Genomic DNA, 18,447 nt, shown 5'->3' on the forward strand with positions numbered 1-18,447 from the left:
TGGGCCTTTCAAGGTAGTGAGCCCACCTGCAGTGAGCACCTTGGCAGTGACCCACCCTTTGCAAAAATCACCTTAACCGGTGTTTATATATTGAGAATTTGCATTCTCTGTGGTTTTTCCCTTTTTGAGTTTTCCACGCAAATTCTGGTGTTTCTTGCACGAGTTTTCACTTTCTTTGATAATTTTGTTAATTACTCTGGATATGTGTATTAAGGTAGAAAGAAAATTTTATTATCAACTGATTCAAACATCTCCACCCCCCCCCCCCCCCCCCCTCAATTGCCCGGATAATCAACGGGTTGAAGAGCTCTCTTGTTGGGAGATTGTGGTAATCACCCCAATATTCATACTGTGTAGTTGGATCCTTCAAATCTGGAAGCTCAATGGTCAAGTTGAGGTAACTACAATGTTGAATGGTTTCTTTCTTTTTACCTTTTCTTATGAGGATTGTTTTAGGATCCTGCATGATGGCCCTTGCTTTTTGGGTATGAATGGTCTTTGCATTCGAAGTCGGTATCTTGGTTTTAACCCTCTAAAGGATTTCATGTCTGGGCCTGTTTGCCTAGGTTGCCTTTAGAGTTTTGGAATGAAAACATTTTTATGATTATTGCCAACTCTTTTGGGCAATATTGTGCTACAAATCAAATCCCCAAATTCAAGAAACGGTTGTCATTTGCTAGATTTTTTGATTATGTGGAGAAAAACCAAGTGCTCCCTACTCATATTACCCTTGCCTCTAAATTGGGCAAGTGGGTGCAACAAATTGAGTTTGATGACCCTCCAATTATTTGTCATTGTTGTGGTAAAGTGGATCGCACCTCAGTATCTTGCTTAAAAAACAAGAAACAACCCTTTGTTTCGAAAATGAAGAATCAAATCCCGATTTCCACAAAGTCAATTGTTTCTTTTGTTCAAGAGATGCAAGAAATGGACTGTTTTATCGAGTTGGAAGAAGGTAATGCCAATGATGTCATGAAAATGAAGGATCAAATCTTTGTTTTCATGGAGTTTGTTGTTCCTTGTGTTCAGGAGGTGCAGAAAGTTGATATTAAAAGGAATTCCCCTATGGATTTTTCTATGAAAGAGTTGGAGGAAGGTAATGCCAATGATGTCATGTCTTCTTTTTGTCTTAAGAAATCCAGGTTAGGGGAGATCAACCCTAATTTTGAGTTAAAGTAAAGCTCTTTGGAACATTTATTTAATCCACCTTGTTTTGGGCAAGGCTTTTGTTTTGTCATGTTTCTTGTTGCTGGTTGTTGTGTAGTTCCTTGGTTTTTTGTTGGGCTTAATGCTTCATCTTTTTCTTTGTAAAAGGGATTGGGGCCCTTTCAAAATCCTTGCTTATCTAATCAAAAACAAAAATTAACTATAAAATCTTCTCTATTACTTTATTTCACCATATCTCTTTGTATCTCTCCCTCTCCCTCTTCCTTTATATCTCTCTATCTTCCCCTCCCCCCTCTATCTCTGGACATGTCTCCCCCTTTCCCTTCCTAGACCTCTATATCTATATCTCTTTGCCCCTCTTATTTCTCTCTCCAAATTTCTTCTTCCTTCTTTTTTATTTTCTACTCTATACTAACCACACTATTGGCCGAAACTTTGCCTTGTGTATCGTCTAATATGTATTTGCTTCATATGTGAATTATTCCTCAAATGCGTGTCATCCCCTCAATTATCAGATTAAGTAAGATTAAATATATTCAACCATGAAAGGCATAATGACTAGCTACCTATATGATGCAAATGAATTAGCCATTCAATGTTCAAAACAAATTGCGAGCATCAGCTAATCCTTTAATATCATTGGAAATAGCATGTTTGATGTGTACTGCCATCGTAATTTCATACCAATGTCCCATATTCCAAGGATTCAAAATTTGAATTTAACTCATACAATTTGACTTGATTCATACAAAGCATATACTTGAAATTTGATTCTTCACATATGAGAAACTGACGATGGATGCCAGATCTCCAAACTTGTGGATCAAAAGCCTTTTTTCCGCAATATGTAATTTCTAGTACTTGAGCCAAATCTAACACCATCTGAATCACTTAAGACAATTTCTTGGCCACTTTTAAGGAGCTTTCCATTTAGAAACGTACCATGACGAGATCTTAAATCTGTTAGAATTAAGGTATCACCTGTTGTTTCCATCTTTGCATGCTGCACACAGCAAAATAATAATAGATAAGCTTATTCTGTAAAACAGGGCATGGTAGATAATAGAAACAAAGAATACAAGTGAAAAGACAAAGAACAATAGGAAATATGAGAGCAAAACCCACCTTGCGAGATATTGAGGCATGATCTAGAATCACATTGCAGCTAGGATCTCTACCGAAAATGGTCACTTGATCAACCACGAGTCTAATAAAACCTATACAGTTTCCATCCTGGTCCACAAAAATGCCAGCAGTTTAGACATACAATAGGATGTTCATCCTCAAAAAGCTTATATTAATTTCAAAATCCCATGTGCCTCTTATTTAAAATGCTCAGTCCCAGATAACTAGAGCTACTGCAAGAACAAATGACCATTGTGATAATTCAAGAGATCATTAAAGACTGGTAAAATTGTCAGGGAAGGCAAGGCTTCTTCAACCATCCTTGAAGTCAACCAAAATCCTCTCCAAATCAACTGAGTGAAGATAATAAAGATTAGAAAAAATCAGTCTCGTTAAATTTGTAAAGTAGAAGGCAACTCCAAACCTTCTTTCCCTTTGGAGCTTTTAGGTTCCTTTTAGTAAATATGCAATAAAATTATTGACTTATTGCACATGCGAAGTTACAACTACAACTGAGTAAATGTGCCAACTTCCAGCTTTCCTACCATGAATGGTATAACTGTGTAAGGATGCAGATGTTATTCCAAAAACACAAAACTCATGAACAACATAGCATAAATATTTTGAAACATTGAAAAAGGTGTACAGATGCGGTGAATCAAATGACAACCATACTGTTACAAAGCAGAGGTAGAACAGACAGAATATTGAGGGATACATTAATGCCACCAGAACTTAAGAACTACCGGGAGATGAAGTAACAGAATTGGACAGGAACATGACATGCTTACAATTGCATCAAGGCAAGATTAACTTTCAGATGCTTCTATACTGAAGATGCAAACATGCATATTACATTTTTAAACTTGTCAGCTGTCAATGAACTTAATAGAATTCAAAATTGATAATGAGAAAAAACAAAACACATATATATACTGTTAAATTATAGTCTCGGTCGTAAACTAAATCTGTTTGTATCAGCGCACATTCTGTTATTTATGATTTAATAAACATTGGAATTTTGTTAGTGTTAACTAACAAATTCACTTTGCAAACGTTAAGGTTGGTTAAAGTTATGAAACGCCGGTGTAGAGGATCGTGGCTCCACACAGGGGTCACGACCCTATGTGGAACCACGTGGTTCCACATAGGATCGTGACCCCCTGTGGGGGCACGATTCCATGTAGACAATAATATATATATGCCATCCTTCCTATTTAACGGGGTGTTTTGATGTGGATAAGAAACCCAGAAGACACCGGTGACATATATATATAGATTTGCCTTCGTACCTACAGAGGCAAATCGATAAGAGACATAATCGATTTTCATTTCTTCGATCTGACTCTAACATATCAGATATTGAAGCCACAGCAAATCTGATTGCACAAAAACAATAACAGTCTATTTTACATTTACATGGTATCAGAGCCTAACTACTTAAGATCCGAATAGACTAAAAGCGAAGTTTACATTGCAAATCAAAGATTTCTAAAATGGTGAACACAATCAGATTCGAGGATAGACTCGAAGGTGCAGCAAATTTTGTGGCTTGGAAAGTCAGAATTATGATAGTATTAAAAGAGAACAAAGTAATCAAATTCATAAAAGAAGACAAGCCCGAACCTGCAGACGATCCTGAGAAAACTGTGTTGAATGAAGGAAATGATAAAGCTGTAAAAATCGTGATACATGCAGTAAGGGATCACATAATACCACTTATATTAAAATATGACAACGCTTATGAAATGTTCAAAACCCTTGAAAGGACGTATGAGATAAACAATCCGAGCAAAACCCTAGCTTTAAAAAGACAGTTGAACCACATAAGTATAAATAAAGGTGAAACAATAAACTCATACTTCATGAGGATAGGTTCACTCAGAGATCAACTGCAAAAACTTGATTATCATGTCGAGAAGCAAGAACTATCAATGATTACTCTAGATGGATTACCTGAATCCTGGGAATCATTCAAACAAGGCATAAATGCAAGGGATAAATTTATAGAATTTGATCGACTAAGGGATGACTGCCTCCTTGAAGAGTCAAGGCAAATAAAAGGGGGAAATCACAAAACTAAAGATGAGGACCTCCACATTCTGAATACCGACTCCCGTAAGAAAGGCAAGAAGAGAAACTTCAAGAAGAGAAAATTCCATCATGGGAAAAGCGTGCATAAGAAAGACATGTCAAAAATCCAATGTCATAGATGTGATCAGTACGGACACATGTCATTTAATTGTCTTGACAAAGTAAAACAGCAGGCATCATTCACCAAAGTAGAGAGGAACACAGAACTTGAATCTGAGAAATTTGCAAGAACTATCAATGATTACTCTAGATGGATTACCTGAATCCTGGGAATCATTCAAACAAGGCATAAATGCAAGGGATAAATTTACAGAATTTGATCGACTAAGGGATGACTGCCTCCTTGAAGAGTCAAGGCAAATAAAAGGGGGAAATCACAAAACTAAAGATGAGGACCTCCACATTCTGAATACCGACTCCCATAAGAAAGGCAAGAAGAGAAAATTCCATCATGGGAAAAGCGTGCATAAGAAAGACATGTCAAAAATCCAATGTCATAGATGTGATCAGTACGGACACATGTCATTTAATTGTTTTGACAAAGTAAAACAGCAGGCATCATTCACCAAAGTAGAGAGGAACACAGAACTTGAATCTGAGAAATTTGTATTATATTCAGCACTATCAAGTCAAGCTTCAAACAAGTCTAACACTTGGGTGATAGACAGTGGATCGTCAAGACATGTCACCGGATTCAGAGAATTACTAGACTCAATGGAAGAGGGATCAAATAAAGAGGTAACAATAGGGGATGACTCTGCGCATCCTGTAAAAGGTGTCGGGACATGTACAATCAGACTGAAGTCTGGAATCTCAATCCAACCCACCGGGGTACTATTTGTACCAGGCATCAAAAGGAACTTAGTCTCTATCTCTGCACTTGAGGATGACGGATATAGAGTCTCATTCATAGAAGGAAAGGTAATGGCATGGCCAAAAACATTCACCTTCAAAAAAGCACAAGTGATTGGTTATAGACAAGGACACCTATATGAATTGTGTAATGAGCCAAATCAAACCTTACTTCATGAAGTCATAGACCAAGCGAAAATTTGGCATAGAAGAAATTAGTCATAGGACTACCTAAACTAAAGCCAATTCATTCAGATGTTTGTAAAGGATGTGCACTAGGGAAAAACACAAAAAGCTCTTTTCCTTGCAGTTCTAGAAAAACTAAAGAAATACTAGAACTAGTTCACTCTGACTTATGTGGGCCTATGTCTGAACCATCACTAGGAAACGCATTATACTATGTAATCTTTGTAGATGATTTTTCTAGGAAAACTTGGATTTATTTCCTTAAAAGTAAAGAGTCTGAAGATATTCTTAGGAAATTTAAAGAGTTCAAATCTATTACAGAAAATCACTCTGGTAGGAAAATCAAAACTCTTAGGACTGACAATGGTAGGGAATACACATTAGAAGTATTTAAAGAGTTTTGCAAAGATGCTGGGATTAAGAGGGAGTTCACTGTACCCTACAATCTTCAACAAAACGGGGTTGTTGAAAGAAAAAATAGAACAATAGTAGAAGCGGCAAGGGCTATGTTGTTAGATCAAAACCTAGAAACTGCACTTTGGGGAGAAGCCACTAATACCGCTGTATACATTCAAAATAGATGACCTCACTCTCATATTGGTGACAAAACTCCTGAAGAAGTCTTTACTCGAATTAAACCTGATATTAGCCATCTCAAATATTTGGATGTCCTGTTTATATTCATGTACCTAAGGAGAACATAACTAAATTAGAACCTACTGGACAAAAAGGGATTTTTGTAGGATATAGTGAAACATCTAAAGCCTACCGAATATTCATCCCTGGTCAAAGACAAATAGAATTAAGCAGAGATGTCATATTTGAGGAAAATATAGCTATTAACAAAACAAGGAGTTCCATCACACCTGAAATCCCAACTAATTCCATTAACTTGGAAGAAAATTCTCTTTTTGAAACTCAGAGGGAGCATCCTGAGGATAACACCTTGGAACTTGAGAACACTGCAACAGAGAATCCCAGGAAGAGACCACTATGGGCCACTAAAACAGTACAGGAAGCAGAATCCTTTGCAACACCTAGAGGAACAATCAGAGAAAGCAAAAGACCTTCAAAGTTTTCTAGCTATGTTACTCTAATGACAGACCTCATAAATGCTGAACCTTCAAGTGCTAGAGAGGCTCTTAAACAGCAAGTATGGAAGGATACCATGATAGAGGAATATCAATCTATCTTAAAGAATGATGTGTGGAAAATTGTGCCTAGACCTAAAGGAAAATCAGTTGTATCTTCTAAATGGCTCTTTAAAATTAAGCATGCTGCTGATGGCAGTATAGAAAAACATAAGGCAGGATTTGTTGCTTGAGGCTTCTCACAGAAGGAAGGAATTGACTATGAAGAAACATTTGCACCTGCTGCATGATACACTTCTGTCAGAACAATCCTGGCTATTGCTGCATCTAAAGGATGGAAAGTTCATCAAATGGATGTAAAAACTGCATTTTTGAATGGAACAATTGAAGAAGAACTATATCTAGAGCAACCTGAGGGATTTGAGGTAAATAATGCTAAAACACATGTATGCAAGTTAGAGAAAGCACTGTATGGATTAAAACAAGCTCCCAGAGCATGGTATGAAAGAATCGACAGTTACTTATTAGAGATAGGTTTCTCTAAGAACATTGCTGATCCAAATCTGTATTTCAAAATAATCAAAGGTGAAATGTTGATACTCATATTATATGTAGATGACTTATTAATTACAGGCGAAGATCATCTCATTGCAAAATGCAAACAGGAACTAGCTTCAAAGTTTGAAATGAAGGATTTAGGTCTACTCCATTATTTCCTTGGATTAGAAGTATGGCAAAAACCAGATGGTATTTATCTAAACCAAGGTAAATACACCATTGACATTCTGAAGAGATTTGGAATGATGAATTGTAAGCCACTATCATCTCCTATGGAAACAAACCTACATAAACTAAAAGAAGCTATAGCAGATTCCAAATTTGCAGATCCAACATTATATAGACAGATTATTGGATCATTAATGTACCTAGTCAATACGAGACCTGATATATGTTATGCAGTAAATGCACTCAACCAACACATGGTTGAACCCAAAGAAATACATTTGGTTGCAGTAAAGCATATATTGAGATATCTACAAGGTACCTTGGACTATGGACTGCATTATGAACACACTGCATTGAACCTACATGGATACTCTGATTCAGACTGGGCTAGAAGCATGATAGACAGGAAGAGCAATTCAGGATGCTGTTTTAGCTTAGGATCAGCTATGGTATCTTGGATCTGCAGAAAACAATCATCCGTAGCTCAGAGCTCCACAGAAGTTGAATATATAGCTGCATCCATGGCAACTAAAGAAGCCGTATGGTTGAGGAAATTGATAGTAGGACTGTTTGGTGAAAGTCTGAAGCCTACTATCATTCATTGTGACAATCAGAGCTGCATTAAACTTTCAGTGAATCCGGTTTTATTTGATAGATCCAAGCACATTGAGATCCCATATCACTATGTAAGAGACATGACAGAGAGGAAGGTAATAAGACTGGAATATGTCAATACAGGAGATCAGATAGCTGACATTCTCACCAAACCCCTAGCAAGAGTGAAAATTGATCACTTCAGGAGGTATCTTGGTATGGTTAAAGTGTAATTGATGTCTAAAATTATGTAAACTTCTTGGTCATATATTTGAGTATATGAAGTATGTAACCTTTCCCTGTGTTCGTTCCTAAAGGATGACGATTCTTTAGTTAATGAACACTTGTATTTTAACATTATAAGGTGACGATCTTATAAATGTTTGGAAGACCATATAAACTAAAATCAGACAATTTGAATATCAGTAACATGATAAGTTATAGTAGACATTATGTAAGCAAATTAATGTCAGTGCACATACTATAACAGGGATATCAAAGTAAGTATATCCTTAGTATCATAGGCTGATACTTAAACTTGGATATCAAAGTGAGTATATCCTTAGTATCACAGGCTGATACTTAAACTTGGATATCAAAGTGAGTATATCCTTAGTATCACACGTTGATACTTCACACCTAGGTGATGTGATTCTCATGAGATTAGTGATGAGCTCAATTAAATTAAAATTTTAGGCCTATACTCCTAAGACTAAGAGGGAGTGTTAAATTATAGTCTCAGTCGTAAACTAAATCTGTTTGTATCAGCGCACATTCTGTTATTTACGATTTAATAAACATTGGAATTTTGTTAGTGTTAACTAACAAATTCACTTTGCAAACGTTAAGGTTGGTTAAAGTTATGAAACGCCAATGTAGAGGATCGTGGCTCCACACAGGGGTCACGACCCTATGTGGAACCACGTGGTTCCACATAGGATCGTGACCCCCTGTGTGGACACGATTCCATGTAGACAATAATATATATACGCCATCCTTCCTATTTAACGGGGTGTTTTGATGTGGATAAGAAAACCAGAAGACACCGGTGACATATATATATACATTTGCCTTCGTACCTACAGAGGCAAATCGATAAGAGACATAATCGATTTTCATTTCTTCGATCTGACTCTAACATATCAGATATTGAAGCCACAGCAAATCTGATCGCACAGAAACAATAACAGTCTATTTTACATTTACATATACCTTTTGAATCTCTAATTGCAACTCATGAACAGAACCAACTTCATCATCTTCTTCTTTTAAGCCACAACAGATTTGAGATTGTGAAGCTGTATCTTTAGAAAGCAATTGTCTCTTCTCATAATCATGTAATGCTGTAATGAAACCACTGTTGGGATTGACTTGACTACGTCGCTCCTTTAAGTACCTGTAACAAGCAACAGAGAGTCAAAGAAATGGACCATGAATTCTAAGTTTATACTGCAAAATAATAATATAGTTTCTTGTAGCAATAAGAAAACACTCGAAAGATCCTTTAACCAGTTTTCAACATAATAAATTATCAACAAATGCAACGTGTATTAAATTGTGATTAGTTAAATCTTTAAACCACAATATAGAAATGGGCAATTTGAAGCAATTAAATTGGTATATGGCAATTTTCTCTTTATAGAGTTGATACTCGACCAAACAGCAGAATGACAAACTTAATCTCAAGATTTAGCAGAAAAAACATTCATAATGCGATTAGAACAGCCTCATTATATATTAGCATGATGGTTGATCCTGGTATAACAAGTTGCTCATCTTCTCTCAAGACTCGATGTTTAAGAGTTTCCACAGTGGGCAAGGTTCAGGGATATCTTTAGCATATTTACACTATGAAGTCCATCCTGTGGGGGGTAAGGGACACTCGAAATATTGAAAAACCACCATGCAACAAGCACTACATACATTTAACAAAATGGAGCGCTACAAGAAAAGGTCATCCTAGCAGAATTGTGAAAAATAGAGCTACAAACAAGAGTATTTTTTATTAAACCATGATCGATGACACAGGCAGCATGAGCAGACCAGTATACTTCAATAATTATTACGATTTGGTACTAGCAATTGCAGAATGATTATAAGTGACAATCTTATAGAGACACAAAGAAACGATATTGGTTGAAGCTGGGACTACCTACAACTTCATTGATGACGGCTTGGTGACTAGATTGGCATTAGGTTGGCATTGAGAATAGGTGATTTAGAGGGATTCAATGTTACAATAGCTCATGGGTTTACTATTCCATGCAACAAGAGGATTCGGCATCTTGACATGACCTTAGGGAGACACACAAAGCAAGATAATTTTTATGTGGTTAGCACTGGTGAGACTAGTGTGATTTTGGGTGTACAATGGTTGCATTCATTAAGCAAGTTTACCCAAAACTATCAAACTACAGAGTTGAAATTCAAATCTAAGGGAAAGGAGGACGTTGTTTGAAGCTTATCCAATAGAGCTTCTAAGATTGTTTCTATTAAAAGGATGGAGAGGGTTTTTCGTAGAGACCAAGTGGCTTGGGCAATACAATGTTTAATTATAGACACAAGTTCATCCCAGGATGGGAGATCTTACCATGTTGACATCCAATCCATCTTGGATAAGCATAGTAAAGTGTTAACTATATTCCTTCAAGGTTGCCACCAAATAGAGGTTTCCAAAATGTTATTGAATTGGAGGAATGATCAAAACTAGTCTTCACTACACCTTATTATCATCCTAAAAGGCCTAAGGAAGAGATTGAGAGGGCAATTAAGTATTTGTTGCATATGGGACACATTCAACCAAGATCTAGCACATTTGATTATTCTATTGTGTGGTAAAGGATGGTACCATGAAAATGTGCATTGATTATAGAGACCTCAACAAGAAGGCAATCAATAACTGCTAAAATATTCCCGAGATTGATGAGTTGATAGATGAGCTTCATGGTGTGATGTACTTCTCCAAGATTGATCTGTGATCAAAGTACCATAAAATAAGGGTGAGAGATCATATGGGTATTACTAGTTCTTGGTCATGCCATTTAGATTGACTAATGCACCAACACATTCTAATCTTACATAAATCAAGTATTCATTAAGCGATTGAGGAAGTTTGTATTAGTTTTCTTCGATGACATTGATTTATAGTAAGATGTGGGAGGATCATTTAAGACACATAGATGAGGTGCTTGGTACTCTAGAGCAGCAATTACTTTTTGCCTTTAAGGCATCAAAATATAAGTTTGGGTTGACTGAGATATTATATCTTAAAGACATAAAATAAGTGCCCATGGGATTAGTGTGGATGATGAGAAAATTAAAGCAATCATGGAGTGGCCTCCACCTAAGACTATATCACACTTCAGAGGGTTTTTTGGTCTTTACAACTACTACAAGAGGTTGATCAGAATATTTTTACAGTTAGCTGCACCATTGATAGATTTGATAAAGGGGCCTTCTCTTGGAGTGATTTAACACAAAGAGCTTTTGACAAGCTCACAAAGGTAATGAGTTCATGTCTTGTTCTGGCCATCCTAAATTTTTCACTTCCTTTTGTTTTGGAATGTGATGCTTTAAGAGATAAGAATGGAGTAGTTTTGATGCAAAAAAAACACCCCATAGCATTTGAGAGTAGGAAGCTCAAGCAGTTAAAAAAGATCTTCTTAATCTATGACAAAGAGATGTTGGCCATCATGCATGCATTGGCCAAGTTCAGGAAATACTTGGTTGGTGGAAGATTTTGGTGAAGAAAGATCACAATAGCTTTAAGTTTTTCCTCAATTCAAAAGATTTGAATGATTGACAGCAAAAGTGGCTATAATTTTGATATTGAGTATGTTAAGGGGAAGAACAATGTTATGGATGGTGCAAGCCCTATTTGTGTTCCATGATTGATATATCTCCTAATTGGAGCGTTTCTGCCGAGTATGCCAAAAACTCATTTACTACTTATATATTGGATGGTAAACAACAAGATGACAGGTACAAGATGGTTGATGAGCACATTCTCTATAAGGACTGAGTGTATCTTGCTCCAGAATCAAAGATAAAGGAGAAGATTTTGAGGGCATTTCATGAAAAACCACTAGCAAGTCGTTTGAGGTACTACAAGACCTACTGTTGATTTTAGTCTTTTAGATTAATACAATACTCAAAAATAGAAATTTAGCTTAAAATATTAATTGCTGTTAGTGTTTAGGAATTTCCAGAATTAAGCAAAAGTAGAGAAATGAACAGAATGAACACACAACACACAAGTACCCTGGGAAAACCTCCTAGGAGGAAAAACCCAGCCAAAAAAGATCCTCAGATCTGATTATGGATTATGAATAATAATCTGATTACAATACTTATCTCAGTTCACCCTTAGAGCTAATGGCATCTTCAAGTGGTTTTAGATCTGCCCCTTAACTAGTTTCGGATCTGCTTTTTATTGTATCAACCAGCAACCAAGGATTTGATCTTGAAATGAAATGTATGTCTCCAGCTGATGGCTGTAATCAACTTCAGAACAGCAGGTCCTTCAATTGGCAGATCGCTTGATGAAGAGCACTCCCTTAACAGCAGAGATGGATCGCTTTATGCCCAGCAGATAAAAGACTATGTTCGTTGTCCTTTAGATCAGATTCGCATATGAGAGAGTAGATGATTGTATATCTAAATGAAGTCAAGTTGTCCTTTATTAATATGAGGCGAGGGACCTATTTAGGTCGGCTTGACATTAATTCTTTATATCCTTTTTCTTTTGTGCGAATTGTCTTTTGAATATAGGGTCGGCCCTATTTAGAGGGAACACGTTTCCCTTAGGGTGGCAAGAGGAATAGGTTCAGCTTTGTTTAGGGAGTGGCGTGTGAGAGAGGGCCCAACCCTACACGTTAAAGAGGGGCCAACCCTTTGGGTGGATTCCAATGTTGCCTAAGGCAATTGGAATCCGCCCCTCCTACCTAATTACAATCAACACTCCCTCTTAATTAGGGAGGAGAAAACATAATCAGAATATCATAATCTTCCATCTTGCACACAAGCAAAGAATGGATTACATAATCAGAATATTGTAGTCTTCCATCTTGCACACAAGCATATAATGGAACTACATAATATAATCTTCCAGCTCGCACACAAGCATAGACTGGATCCACCTTACATTACCCGCAGAGGGTGGAGAGGATCTTTTCTACCATCTTACATTGCCCGCAGAGGATGGTAACAATTACTCTTCTCCCTGAGAAGATTACAATACCACCTTACATTGCTTGCAGAGGATGGTTTGATACAACACAATGTATCACTGAGGTTGAGACTCCCTCTCAACCAAGGTTTCATTTTCCAAAACACCGAGTCTGTCTCTGAAGTACACAAACTTCACTTTGGACGGAGGCTTGGTAAGAATATCTGCAACCTGCTCATCAGTGCTGACATGCTTCAGCTGAATGGCGCCTCTTTGCACCATATCTCGAATGAAGTGATAATGAGTTTCCACATGTTTTGACCTGTCATGAAACACTAGATTGACGGACATTTTGATACCACTCTGATTATCACAATGAATAACTGTAGGTTCCCAAGGTTGTCCAAACAGCCCAACAAGAAGCTTACGAAGCCACACTGCTTCTCTAGAAGCAACACTTGTTGCAATATACTCAGCTTCAGCAGTACTTAGTGCAACTGAGGATTGTTTTCTGCAAGCCCAAGAGATCATTGCGGATCCTAAGCTGAAACAAATGTCAAAAGTGTTTTTCTTGTCTTTGACACTTCCAGCCCAATCTGCATCTGAATAACCTTCCAAGGTTATTGAAGTGTTAAGTGGATACTTTAGCCCATAACCAACTGTGCCTCGCAAGTATCTTAGGATGTGTTTGGTTGCAACAAGATGAACATGTTTGGGCATGCTCATGAACTGGCTGAGGGCATTCACTGCATAGCATATGTCTGGTCTAGTGTTAACTAGATACATCAATGATCCAATCAATTGTCTGTACTCCGATGGATCTGCAAAATCAGAGTTAGATGCAGAAACACTTAACTTCTTTAAGTTAGATTCCATAAGAGTAGACATAGGTTTACAATCCATCATTCTAAATCTTTTCAAAATATCAATAGTATACTTTCCTTGACTTAGAAAGATTTCATTAGATCTTTGCCATACTTCTCGACCTAGAAAATAATGCACTAGACCTTAGTCCTTCATTTCAAATTCCGAAGCTAATTCTTTCTTACATCTAATGATAAGTTAATCTTTACCAGTAAGAAATAAATCATCCACATATAGAACTGAATTAGCATTTCATCATTAGATATCTTAAAGTAGATGTTAGAGTCAGCATCATTTTTACAAAATCTTAAGCTTAACAAGTGCTTATCAATTCTTTCATACCAAGCACGAGGGGCCTGTTTGAGGCCATATAGAGCTTTCTTCAATTTGCACACGAGAATCTCATAACCCTCAGGTTGTTCAATATAGACTTCTTCCTCAATGACACCATTAAGGAAGGCAATCTTAACATCCATTTGATGTAGCTTCCAACCTCTAGCTGCAGCAATAGCTATTATAGTTGTAATAGAGGTATATCTAGCAACAGGAGCAAATGTTTCTTCAATCTATGCCTTCCTTTTGAGAAAAACCACGAGCTACAAATCTAGCCTTATATTTTTCAATACTACCATCAGCATTATGTTTAATTTTGAATAACCATTTAGAGGAAACAACAAATTTACCTTTGGGTCTAGGCACAATGTCCAGAACATCATTCTTGATGATTGACTGATACTCTTCATCCATAGCAAGCTTCCAGGCATGATGGTTCAAGGCTTCTTCAACATTGCATGGCTCAGACTCAATGAGATTGCACATCAATGCAACGTAGTTGGAGAATACTTGAGGTCTCTTGGTTTCTCGAAAAGTGCCACTGAGAGCTACAAATCTTTCAGCTTCTTGAATGGTGTTTCTTACCCAAAGTGGCCTCTTTTTGCTAACAACAATGTCACTAGGTATATCAATGCGATTCATAGGCTCCGATGGATCATTATGCTCTTCTTGAGGTGGAGGTTCAACAGGCTCCCTCTGAATCTCAGGGTTAGTATCAACATTCATATCTTGATTGTCATTAACTTCATCAATAACAAGAGAACCTTTTGATTTCTTAAAGGCAATATCTTATTCAAAAGTAACATCCCTACTTACCTGTTGACATGTATTTTGTACACTATTAAACACATAATAAAATACCTGAGGGTACCTTATCCTCTCTTGAGTAAAGCCTCCGAATGTTGAAGATGTCGCGAAAAGGATCAATCGGGATGACTTCAAGGTTCTTGTATGTAGGGTCTCTACGTGTGGATAAGCTCTCTATGGTATGATGTGATTTGCTGGAATCACAAGGGGACTTACACTTGATGACTGAACTTCTGATTTGCTTTGAATATTGTTGGAACACAGGATTTTACTGCCTTAGATTTGAAAAAAAAAAGAAAAAAGACGAGGGCGAGAAAAGGATCTAATCCTAACACTAAGAGAGTAAGAGCAATGAATGATCTTTGATGAAATTCTAACTAAGTCTTGTTTTGACATCCCAGGACCATCTCCACAAGGTTAGTGCGATCTTCGAAGGAAAGCTTTTATGATGTTCAAATCATCACTGCAGGCATAGACACCATCAGGTTGATGCATATCAATGAAGAAGCGACAATTGAAGTTAAGCTTAAGCTAAATGATTCCAATTGACTACGCAAGGCAAGTCTGCAATCAACAAACTACTAGTAGTATGGATATACGAATTTCACCATCAATCAAGCACATTTCTTCCACTCATCTAATAACATGAAATCAAATATGAGAAGTATAGAGACAATGCAAATTGTCGAATCGACCCATAAATTTCACCATTTCTTCAATGAAGTTACAAGTCTCTTACAACAACATCTTGGCAACAATCTTTGCCTTCTCTCTCTACTCTACTCTAATTGCTATTCTATCAACTAGCTAGCTACTCTCTATTCACTAACTCCTTTCTAACTCTCTAATTTACTGCCTTTACAAAATGAAGAGTCGGGGCTTATATAGTGCCCTTAATACAATTCGATGGCTAAGATCAATTTGAGATCAATGGCCAAGATTCAATAATGAAAACCCTAATTAGAGTTTGTTACAACCATTACATAACATTTAATGCTCGACCAATGAAATAATTGTATTAATTGGACACATGTCTTCTCTGGAAAATTCGACCAATGGATAGCTGGGTAGGTACATCGAAGTTTGTGCCACCTTCCATGAGTTAGGTGCATTGAATCTGGACGTGCTGAGGTGGACCACACCGACTGGAGAAGTGATGACTAGGATGCCACCTCGTCTGACACTTGTATCTTGGTAGATATTCAACTTGATGTTGTTGAGAAGTTAGCTTTAATTAACTCTTCTGGAACTATCTGCTCCTTCAACGAACCCTTTGCTCTGACTTCTTTTGTCTTTGATGTGCAGGATGTTGATGTACCTCGCCTTGTAATGTTGGATTGGAAGAGGTCGCCCTTGTTGATGTTTGATCGAAGAAAGCCATCCTTGTCGATGCTAGACTGGATGAGGTCACCCATATCCTTGCTTGATCTGGCTTGATTTTCCAACTTCGGGATCTCCATTTGATGCCTACACAAAATATTAAAGTTAGTCTTTTGAGCATCAAACCTTAAAGCATGAAATTTAAGACCTTTCAAAGGTAAAACTTAAGATATTAATTTGAAAAAAGTATTGATAAATCAAGAACTATACATTTTCAAATTAATCATGGCTAGAAATCGGATATTCAAGACTTAGATTTTACAAAATTGCAATGGGATCACAATAAGTCTTGAATGAGATCTTCAAAAAAGTAATTCTTCATACCTCCTCCTTTGAGTGTTTAACTACAAAACCTTGGCAAAAGATGAAAGAAAACCAGATTTTGATGGACAAGCTTAGATTATAGTCCTCCCTTGGATGAATTACGCCTCCTTTAGCCTTCAAAAAAAAGCTTCACCTTCCACTAGCTTCTCGAAAATCTGGAAATTCACCTTCAATCTAGCAAGAAATTCGCCTCTCCAATAGCCTTCAAGATGAATTTCGCCCTTCATAGTCTCCACACTTAGTAGAAATTCGCTCCACTCCAGCTAGATTTCGCACCTTCAATTAGCTCTCCAAATTCGCACTTAAAAGGATGATTGAATGATTTGAATTGTGAAAAAACACCTCCAATATATAGAGCGCTTTACCTTGATTCTTGTTGAGGCCGACCTAGCAAATAAGCTTTAAAATAAAATAAAATCCCACTAAGAAGAAGGCCGACTTGTCAAAATAAGTAAAAATAAGGGCTTGTGCGCTCCACATTTAATTTTAATTTAAAAAATTAATTTTAAATGCCTTCACAATAAAGGTTCGATTTTTAAAGGCCTAAAATCAATTTATTAATGCCAATTTAATTTTAATTTTTTCAAATGCCCCAAAGTTAGCAAATTTTGGTGAATTTCAAGGAATGTCAACGTTCAATTAATGCAAAAAATGAAGGATATCATCAATTTCGCCCTCCTTCTAGCGCCAATTCTGTTGACGTGTATTTTGTACACTATCAAACACAGAATAAAATAACCAAGGGTACCTTATCCTCTCTTGAGTAAAGCCTCCGAATGCTGAAGATGTCGCGAAAAGGATCAATCGGGATGACTTCAAGGTTCTTGTATGTAGGGTCTCTACGTGTGGATAAGCTCTCTATGGTATGATGTGATTTGCTGGAATCACAAGGGGACTTACACTTGATGACTGAACTTCTGATTTGCTTTGAATATTTTTGGAACACAGGATTTTACTGCCTTAAATTTGAAAAAAAAAAGAAAAAAGACGAGGGCGAGAAAAGGATCTAATCCTAACACTAAGAATGTAAGAGCAATGAATGATCTTTGATGAAATTCTAACTAAGTCTTGTTTTGACATCCCAGGACCATCTCCACAAGGTTAGTGCAATCTTCGAAGGAAAGCTTTATGATGTTCAAATCATCACTGCAAGCATAGACACCATCAGGTTGATGCATATCAATGAAGAAGCGACAATTGAAGTTAAGCTTAAGCTGAATGATTCCAGTTGACTACACAAGGCAAGTCTGCAATCAACAAACTGCTAGTAGTATGGATATACGAATTCCACCATCAATCAAGCACATTTCTTCCACTCATCTCAATCACAAAACTTGCCTCGTCCTTGCAAGAAAATTGCACTTTTTAGAAAATCGCTCTGGACCTTCAACAAGGGATAGGAGCGCCTTTTGTCATCTTGGTATATTTCCTTGTTTGTGGACCACTCAAATTATATTCAACGCACAAATCATGTTTTCCTTGATCTCTTCAAATCATAAAATCATTTTGATCTTGCAAAAATAGTGCAAATTTGAAAATCAAGCTCCGGTCCTTCAGTGAGGGATAGGAGCGAATTTTGTCTTCTAGGCCAAAATGCTTCACTTTTCACCATGAAATGTCTTGGCTAGGGAAGATTTCATCTTGTTACACGCCATGAATAAGAGTTCAAGTCCAAGAAAGGTCTAAAAATGTGTATATAAAGAAAATCGCTCTGGTCCTTGAGTGAGGGACAGGAGC

General features: G+C 37.0%; 1 protein-coding gene across 1 annotated transcript in view; it reads right to left on the reverse strand.

Annotated features, from left to right (window-relative positions):
- Window positions 1–1,774: 1,774 nt before the first annotated feature.
- The window catches only part of LOC131051513 (uncharacterized), a 50,257-nt gene continuing 33,584 nt past the window's right edge, over window positions 1,775–18,447 (reverse strand). The window contains exons 5-7 of the mRNA XM_057986077.2: window positions 9,048–9,231; window positions 2,293–2,400; window positions 1,775–2,170 (exon numbers count right to left, since the gene is read on the reverse strand). Coding sequence (XP_057842060.2) covers window positions 1,991–2,170; window positions 2,293–2,400; window positions 9,048–9,231 — 472 coding nt within the window. The 3' untranslated portion in view covers window positions 1,775–1,990. The remainder of the gene's footprint in view (window positions 2,171–2,292; window positions 2,401–9,047; window positions 9,232–18,447) is intronic.

The sequence above is a fragment of the Cryptomeria japonica genome, chromosome 11 (genome assembly GCF_030272615.1).
Source record: "Cryptomeria japonica chromosome 11, Sugi_1.0, whole genome shotgun sequence".
Classification (NCBI taxonomy): Eukaryota; Viridiplantae; Streptophyta; class Pinopsida; order Cupressales; family Cupressaceae; genus Cryptomeria; species Cryptomeria japonica.